Source organism: Hypomesus nipponensis, chromosome 11 (assembly GCF_054491055.1).
Source record: "Hypomesus nipponensis isolate SF chromosome 11, ASM5449105v1, whole genome shotgun sequence".
NCBI lineage: Eukaryota > Metazoa > Chordata > Actinopteri > Osmeriformes > Osmeridae > Hypomesus > Hypomesus nipponensis.
This window is the reverse complement of record NC_140371.1, coordinates 4035823-4045587: the sequence shown is the minus strand read 5'-3', so window position 1 is coordinate 4045587 and position 9765 is coordinate 4035823. Positions and strand designations below refer to the sequence as shown.

General features: G+C 43.4%; 1 protein-coding gene across 1 annotated transcript; it reads left to right on the top strand.

Moving 5' to 3' along the window:
* Positions 1–2064: 2064 nt before the first annotated feature.
* Positions 2065–7552, top strand: LOC146267760 (uncharacterized). The gene is made up of 2 exons (XM_084709962.1): positions 2065–2339; positions 5312–7552. Exons 1-2 carry the CDS (start codon positions 2327–2329, stop codon positions 5908–5910), a joined length of 612 nt encoding a protein of 203 aa, XP_084566088.1. The 5' UTR covers positions 2065–2326; the 3' UTR covers positions 5911–7552.
* Positions 7553–9765: the final 2213 nt, after the last annotated feature.

Sequence of the window (9765 nt, the reverse complement as noted above, 5' to 3'; positions counted from 1 at the left end):
CTGTGCATATGCTTTTGGGCATTCCAAGTGCTTGACAGTGGAGTGGGTGATGCTGTTAATAGCGTCATCAGTAACTCTCCCCTGCCTATAAGCAAACTGATATGGATCAAGTACCAAGTTGACCTCTGCCTTTTATCACAGATAACATGTATTTCTCAAAACTTTTCATTACAATCAAAGTCAGGGCCACAGGTCTAAATCATTGTTATCAACTGGACACGGTTTCTTAGTTACAGGAACTATGATGGATTTTTTTCCACAGAGCAGGAACAGTGTGTGAATCCACAAACCGCTGAAAGATGGGGCACCAAGCTAGAGTGAGCTCTTCTGCACATGCCTTTAAAAGCAGTGCAGAAATGCCATCTGGGCCGGTGGATTTTTTAATGCACACATGTTTGAAAATAGACTGAATCCTGAGTGGATCAATTATAATCCTAGTAGCTAACATCAGTTAAAATAGTGTCTAAGACATTATTAGATTCCACAGAAAAGTCAAGGCTATCAAATCTGAGAAAAAAGTCATTCAGTTCATTTGCCTTCCCCAGATCATCATCAGTACTGAGGCATTTCTTGGTGGTATTCATATTTGTAATGGCCTTCATGGAGTCCCACAGCTTTTTTGAATCCGTTGACATAAAAGTCTGCTCTATGGTGTCCTTGTGACGTTTTCTGGCTTCCCTCAGCCTCTGTTTGAGTTCTCTCTGCACCATTTTCAGTCCTGCTCTATCATTGTTTTTAAAGGCTTTTTCCTATTAATACAGTCCTTTACGCTCTTGGATATGTAGGGCTTATTGTTGGGATACTCAATAATTGTCTTTTTCGTAACCACATTATCTGCACAGAAATGTATGTAGTCGGTTATAACTTCAGTAGCCTCATCAATCTCCAGATTAGAGAATATATCCCAGTCTGTGCAGAGGAAGGATCCTTTGAGTGTTTCTATGCTGTCCTTGTCCCACACTGCCACTGTCTTAGTTTGTGGTTTACTCCTTTTAAAAACAGGTTTATGAATTGGGATTAACTGGACAGCATTGTGATCTGAGTTTTACAGTGGGGGCAATGGTTTTGCTATGTATGCATTTTTTCCAGTTTTGTATCCAAAACTCTGTTGTTTTGTGTGCTGCATGTCACATATTGTTCAAATCCAGGGAGAGATAGTTCCAATTTACAGTGGTTGAAATCCCCGAGAATCACAATCAGGGCTCCAGGTGTGCGTAGCAGTTGTTGGTGAACGCAGTCTGCTATTCTGATAGCAGCCCTTGCTGCGTTCCCGCTGGGGGGAACATACACAGCACATATTAAAATATTTCCAAACTCCCTCGGTAAGTAGTGGGGTCTCAGAGACAGGCACAGCAGCTCCACGTCGGCAGTGCACACAGTCTCTCTCAAAAACCAAAAACTAATTTAGACATTACTAGAACGCGTAAAACAGGCTCGAAGGCAAATTATATAATTTCACACGTGCAGACATTAACTTTACACTCGCGCAATGTATGATGTACTATGTATCATGTACGATGTACCACTCTTGTTCGTGTGAAATGGCCTGCATGTTTTACGCGTTATTGACTTTTGACTCAAATCTGACGTCACTCTGACACTTGACAATCTGTGTCTGACACTCTGACACTTGAATGGAATTACTGTACTATATATATTCTTTAATAAATGTATATCTGTAATCAGGTTATCCATAGTAGTGTTTATTATGTTATTATTGGGTATAGGCTGTATGTAGGCTAGATATGTGTGTAGTCTTAAATATGCAGTGGATTAAATCTTTTGGAAGTTGTACCCATTGTTGCCAGGTCCACGGTTTTCCCGCGGAATTGGGCTACTTTTAAAGTGTTGCCGGGTTGAATTTTTTGTCCGCTAGTTCGAGTACACCTATTTTGCATGAAACTTAGATAAATATTGTTGAATAGAAATCCATATTTTAATCATTTATTTATACCCAAATAATACCCTCATTTTATTAGCCATTGGGTTAGTTTTGAGCTGGTTTTGTCACACGGACCTGGCAACTCTGGCGCATCGTTCCGTTCACACTTTCCAACGACCCATTACAGTATCGGTCACGACCGTTTCTTATGTTCTTTTGTTAAAGATTTGCCACAGCAACTAAGAAAAGTAGCCTCCTACATTGATATATCTAAACACTATCTCAAACTATAACTACGTGTAGCTTATCATAATTGTCATGTGCAGCGTCAAACTTGACATTTCTCTATTGAAAGTCAACCGTTATTGTACAGTTAGCACAGCTCTACCAAAATAAGAAAATGAGATTCCCGACATACTGTAACCATGGGATTTTTAAGTCGGAATGTTTGAGCTTGGTATGTATCTAACTATTGAAGTACAATGTTTTGTCATAACGTTTTTGTACACATTTCTGACCAGGGACTAGATAGTTCTTTTTAGCCGTTAACACTAGAGCTAGCTAGCTCTAGCTATATAGTTGACAGGGAAATATGATCGAAAAGTCATCGAGTTATAGGCCCTAGTTGACCTGGGGACCATCGTTTGGTTAATCAACGTCAGATGAACTTTTCTTCTCATTTGTGAATCTACATCAGGTAAGCAGAACATTGAGCTAGAGCTAGCTACAGTACATTGTCTACTGATGTGTGTACACATTCAAGAATAAAATATTGATGGAAACACTTGACTATGACTGTATTTAATAAACACAATATAAATAAACAATAAATGTAAACGAATATTACATTTGGTACAATTTAACATGAGATCAATTTTCTCCTTAGGCTACCTGATGTGGATTCACAAATGAGAAGAAAAAGTTCATCTGCCGTTGATTTACCAAACGATGGTCTCCCGGTCAACTAGGGCCTGTAACTCGATGACTTTTCGATCATATTTCCCTGTCAACTATAGCTCAATGACTTTTCGATCATATTTCCCGGTCAACTATAATCCAATGACTTTTCAATCATATTTCCCGGTCAACTATAATTCAATTAGCCTAATTTTTAACATAATTGTTTACCCGGTCAACTCCAAATCGATGTTTGATCAATTAATCAGGACAACTATAAATCAATGTTATTCCAATGTACCCTTCAGTCCAGAGCAAAATACAGAATTTCGGAAATACTGAAAAACGGCAAAGTATCAAATGAAATATCCATCTCTGTCGAATTCGTGGGCAACAAAATAGTTTCTTCTCCACAATATCTTGCTGTTCAATAAAAAAAAAAAATCTAGTTACTTCACCTCAAACCTTCCCCCTCGTTTGCACTCATTAGCTGGAGCTCTGGAGCAGTCTCCGTATGGCAGGGAACTGTCGACCTCCTTGGCGGGAAAGATCGAAGAACAACTAGCTTAGCAGAAAACCAATGAGATTCTAGACTCCTTTCTCTGGCCGGTGCACTGTGCCCCATTAACGTTTTAACGGCTACACGATCTAACGGCAGACAGGCAGTCACTTGGTGTCGCTAACTATGTCGAGTTGTATTAAACTTCGGTATTCACTTTCCTAGCTCTCCGAGTCAGGCAACTGCACCCCCGTTCTTCACGTCTCTACGCTCTGACTAATTCCTGTTTTGTCTCCGCTGTATTTTAACCTGCTGATTGGCTAGTGACAACCTGTATAGGAACCAAGTATTAAAGATAAAGAGATACACATGTTTTGTTCATCTCTTATCTGCTACACACGTCCCAACAGCTGTATGCCTCACTCACAAGCCCACAATTTGTGTTGACTCAGGCCAGGAGAATTGGCTACAAGGTGATACTGTCTGCCCCAGAACTCACCACACAAAGGTGTGACACAGTAAACCCCGCAACTAAGATGGTATTGCCAGTAGATGGGACACCACACGATTGTGTCCACAACACCGACATATTTATGCGTGCACGCCAAGACCTGCACAACGAACTTCACATTGTTTGTGGATGGATCTTGCTTTAGAGATACTGTGGGCAATCATGCGGGCTACGGCATAGTGCAGCTCAAAGATGGCGCCACATTTGAAACCATCCAATCTGTAAAGGTTGATCAACCATGTTCAGCCCAATTGGCTTAGATCAAAGCTCTTACAGCAGCATGCCTGTTGGCAAAAGGGCAAGAGTCTTAATGTTTACACTGACTCTGCATATACATATCAGAATCAGAATGGGATTTATTTGCCATGAAAGTGTGCACAGACAAGGAATTTGCTTTGGCAGGAAGGTGCATACAGTAAACATATAGGAATCTTAAATTTAAATATGTGGTCTAACTATACTAAGGATACATAAACTAGCAATACGTGGAATAAAATATACAATAAAGTAGAATATAAGTTGCCAATTTACAATATAAAATACAAATATTACAGGAGTTGAGTGTAGTGCAAAAAGTAAAACGTTTTTAAGGACATAAAGCTTAAAACTAAGCTAGAGCCAGGATGGGAGGGTATCTGCGCGCCAACTATGTTGACTGGAAAAGTAACAGTCAAAGAAGTGTACCAAACAGAGATAAAAGAGACACAGACTCAGTAGAAAACAGATGACAAGGTATACATCACTTACGACCAAGTACCTTACGGTATACCCGATGAACATTTGGCCATGAGTAATGACTGGATAATCACAGGACTTATAGCAGGCTCAGTGCTCTTTTTCGGCCAGGGATTAAACACTCAGTCCATAGAATGCAACAGCCAATGGATAAATTACTTATGGTATAATCAACGATTCATAAATCACACCATAGCTGCACTGGAAGGAGTGAAGGAACAGTTACATGCTACATCACTGATGGCCCTGCAAAACCGGTTCATCATAAAACTTTGTTAGCAGAGGACCAAGGAGTTTGCGAACTGATAGGAGAGGAGTGTTGCACTGTCATTCCCATGCACACGGGGGGGAGGGGGGAAATCTCACTAAGGCCCTTATGAATTTTAAAGGAATTACGACAGGAACATGTAATACATTCCAATTGGAAAACGGGAACAAATGCTTTATGGAGCTGGTTGATGAATTTGACTTGGCCCAAATTACTGAGAGGGATAGCAATGGCCATAGAAATAATCTTGATAATAGTAGTAGTAACTGCATGCTGTATATTGCCGCTGGTGGGGCAACTAATTCAAAAGATGTCACGGGTAATAACAGGACAGTTTCCCGCACAAATAGCTCCGGAAGGAGAAGACAGCACTCTGTCACTGTATGAGGTTCCAGCCAACAACCAAACACGGGAAGGGGCTTATTCCGAGATGATAGAATTACAAACATTGAAACGTAAATCAAATTGAGTTGAGCCAAGAGGGACTGGGCAACATCTAACTTTGTGTTATGTCACTAGATAAACACGGCAGACAACCCCCATCGGAAAAACCACCAAGACAACCCAGACCCCCAGCAGAACCCAACATCATCCATGCCATACCTGACAAGTCAGGACCCCCACCACCAGGAGTAGAGCCACAGCAGATAGACAGCTCAGTTAGGACCATACGAGAAAGTCCTGCGAGTCCACCCCCAGTAGAGAGTAGCGCAGAAGTGATCCCCCCAATCCACATACCACTGTGTAGAATCACTACAGCAGAGGAAGACGCAGGTCAGGGTCCCAGTGACCCCAGATTGAGCCAGTGGCTGATCCACCCCATTGATGTAGACCTAGTCAGGATAGTTAAGGAGCCACCTCAGCTAACCTGGCAGCAGCAGGTGCAGGAGCTGCCACCCCCCCCCGACCTTAGTCCACTAACCTCACTGAGCACAGGCCCAGTGTGGCCAACCTCTCTCAACCCTCACCCCCAGATCCAGCAGTTTGGTGTCCCAGGCGGCCACCATTCTACGACCAACCACCCTTTCCAGGAGTCCAGACCACGCCAGGTGCAGCAAAGGGTCCCGAGGAAGGAGAACTCTCAGGAGTTACATCTGAGGGACCAGAAGGAGACATAAACACCAACAGGGACGAAGCCGAGCGTGTTACTGGAACAAGCACCGCAGAAATGGATAATTGGATTGGGAAAATGTCACCGGATCAGTTTAAAAACCTCCAAGGACAAATGACCAAGAGGGTAACAAAACGTCTGAATCGTGCAAGACGAAGAGGGCAAGCGCAAATTTGGTGGAGCGAACGCAATAGGGAAAAAGAACGTCAGAATGAGGAGATAGCGACACATCAAGAACAGGATGATGATACGCCAGAATGAGGAACTGAGAATGGAGATCAATAGCTGGCAGCAACATTGGGGTGCATATCAACCCATGCCCCTAATGGAACCATATGAGAACATGTGGAGGTACTTCTAAGGAGATGCTTTGGCTGAGGAGAATGTAACTCGTCTGACAGAAGGGTGTCATCCAACCACTCAGTCTGTTTCACCCTTGATCATTCTGTTCACTTTGAATTATTCTGTTACATCCTGGAGTACTCAGTTTTACCCTGGACTAATCTGTCCCCCATTAAAATATACTGCCCTCTTTTGGACATCCCGCTGGAGACCCAATCCATTTCCCCAATCATCTTCACACATCCAACCCTTCCCTGGACATCACCAAATATCCACCGTCATTTTCCCTGGACATCGTCGGACACCTGCTCATAATCCAGGACATTATCCGACATTTACCTTAACCATTTAGTAATAAGTCATACTGTGTCACGATCAAGCACCAATATTATGTATTGCATGGAGTACTACTTCACAGTTATCTAGAAATATATCATCACCCTGTATGTGCACCCCTTTTATTTTGTTGTCACTTCACTGTTTTGTTTTCAATGACATTCTAGTATGTTGTATTGTTGTCATTGCTTGTTTCATTTTGTCTCATATAACCAACATATAGTCACATATAAAAAATAATATGTATGAATCCATTACTTCTTATTTTATATTTATGAAACGGACCATTTTTTATAAGTAATAGGACGTCAGTGCGAAGCTTCTCAGTGTGGATGGTGAATGAGCAGGGAGGTACAGTATGACGACAAGCGATGACTCGTCTGTCACATATACTTAGGTAGAGGCTGGAACGGATACTCATGTCGCATTATGAGCATTGGCTACGGGGAGTTTCTAGTTTGTAGTTCCCCATACCCATATCATTTTACTGCCATGCTATGTGTTGCAATTAAGCTGAAAGCTTAAGAGAGTATTGGACAGTCCACCAGGCCACCTAGGATGAGCTTCGCACATGATGACATTTCTGAATAAGGTCGATTGATTTGTTTTGTATTTTTTATGATTTTACTGTCACACTAAATGAGTGCCTTATGTGCTTTTGACTACTGATTTTCAATCAGCACCTATATTACTCCGACATTGTTTCTGTTGTATAATTACAGTAGTGTTCACAGTATGAGTTGTGGTGAGATTTTATAAGTCTCAAAGGGGGGACTGAAGTGGAATAATATCACACTGTTGTAATTATGAAGATGAAGAATGAGTATGGATTATATGATGAAGAATGCCATTTAATCACTTTTATACTTTATACCTTTATATGTTATACGTTATATCCTTATATGTTACACTATTGAAAAAGCCTGATGCAAAGTTGTTGACTGTTTAGTATTTCCCCTAAAATATAGAAGGAAAATTAAGTCCAAAGTGTTAATCTGGATGATTGTGGATGGGTGTGAGATAAATCTACGTGAGCAAGTTCCTATCATAAGAAAAACTACAAGACCCAGCAGTAATGAAGCTGGAGCCCAGTGTAACTGGCCTCCAAGGTCAGAGTAGGTCTACAAAAAATAGATGAATTATCTATGCACCTGCAATCTGAATCTCTCAGAGAGTCCAATAAGAAGTAATGAATTGTGTCAAAACAAATATTGTACCAATACTAAACTTACAGAACTGATAAGGTTTTGATATAAAAGAGTGTTCGGAGAGGATTTCTTCAGTCTGGTTCTGCAGAATCACCCGTTTTTTTGGAATCACCCTTCTTTTTGGATTCTAATAAAACTCTTTACATCAAAACTCTGTCGGATTTCCTGTGCTGTTTCAAACTTAGAGAAATATTGATACAAGGACTTAGTACGTTGAATATAACTTCATCACTGGTGTACAGGTAAGACCTACTCATATGCTCAAGCTGAGGTAATTCTAAATTGAATTTTAAAAAGCAATTATTCACAACATAAAATCAAGAAAGAAATATAGGAGTAGAAAATGTATTAAATTATGCAACTATTAACATGTGTGCATGTGTCATTTAGCCTGGCTGCCAGCCCAACTTTTCCCCGCCCATAAAAAAATTGGGTCGGGAAGTTGGGTCTGGAGGGGCTCGATTGCGGAAAACTATATCTGAAAAGGAGCTGTTCGGACCAATTAAATTGTCAGGGCAGGCTTTATACGATGATGGACATATGATCAACAGTAACGTAATCAACAACGTCACCAAAGAGCGCTTGGGTTGAATTTGTTTTCAACAAACAACATATTACGTTGCTCTGATTGGTTGTAGGTCTATCCAATTGAGCGAAGAGGCATTTGTTTTACCAGCTCGGTTGACACACACCCCATAGTCACAGCCCAACGGAGAGTTTTCAGACTCATATTCTGACTAGAATTATCTCGTCTCGTCTCGTCATCTTCCGCTTGTCCGGGGATCGGGTCGCGGGGGCAACGACCTAAGCAGGGAGGCCCAGGCTTCCCTCTCCCCGGCCACTTCCACCACCTCTTCCTGGGGGACCCCGAGGCGTTCCCAGGCCAGCCGAGTGACATAGTCCCTCCAGCGTGTCCTGGGTCTTCCCCGGGGCCTCTTCCCAGTGGGACGTGCCCGGAACACCTCACCAGGGAGGCGTCCAGGAGGCATCCTAATCAGATGCCCGAGCCACCTCAGCTGGCTCCTCTCGACGCGGAGGAGCAGCGGTTCTACTCTGAGCCCCTCCCGGATGACCGAGCTTCTCACCCTATCTCTAAGGGAGAGCCCGGACACCCTGCGGAGAAAGCTCATTTCGGCCGCTTGTATTCGCGATCTCGTTCTTTCGGTCACTACCCATAGTTCGTGACCATAGGTGAGGGTAGGAACGTAGATCGACTGGTAAATAGAGAGCTTCGCCTTTCGACTCAGCTCCTTCTTCACCACGACGGACCGATGCAGAGCCCGCATCACTGCGGACGCCGCACCGATCCGCCTGTCGACCTCGCGCTCCATTCTTCCCTCACTCGTGAACAAGACCCCGAGATACTTGAACTCCTCCACTTGGTTCAGGATCTCCTCCCCGACCCGGAGATGGCACTCCACCCTTTTCCGGTCGATAACCATGGCCTCAGATTTGGAGGTGCTGATTCGCATCCCAGCCGCTTCACATTCGGTTGCGAACCGCTCCAGTGAGAGCTGAAGGTCACGGCCCGATGAAGCCAACAGGACCACATCATCTGCAAAAAGCAGCGACCCGATCTTGAGGTCACCAAACCGGACCCCCTCAACACCCTGGCTGCGCCTAGAAATCCTGTCCATATAGGTAATGAACAGAATCGGTGACATAGGGCAGCCCTGGCGGAGTCCAACCCTCACCGGAAACAAGTTCGACTTACTACCGGCAATGCGGACCAAACTCTGGCACCGGTCGTACAGGGACCGGACAGCCCCGATCAGGGAATCCGGTACCCCGTACTCTCGGAGCACCCCCCACATGAGCCCCCGAGGGACACGGTCGAACGCCTTTTCCAAATCCACAAAACATGTGTAGACTGGTTGGGCGAACTCCCACGTACCCTCCAGGACTCCGCGGAGGGTATAGAGCTGGTCCACTGTTCCACGGCCAGGACGAAAACCACATTGCTCCTCCTGAATCCG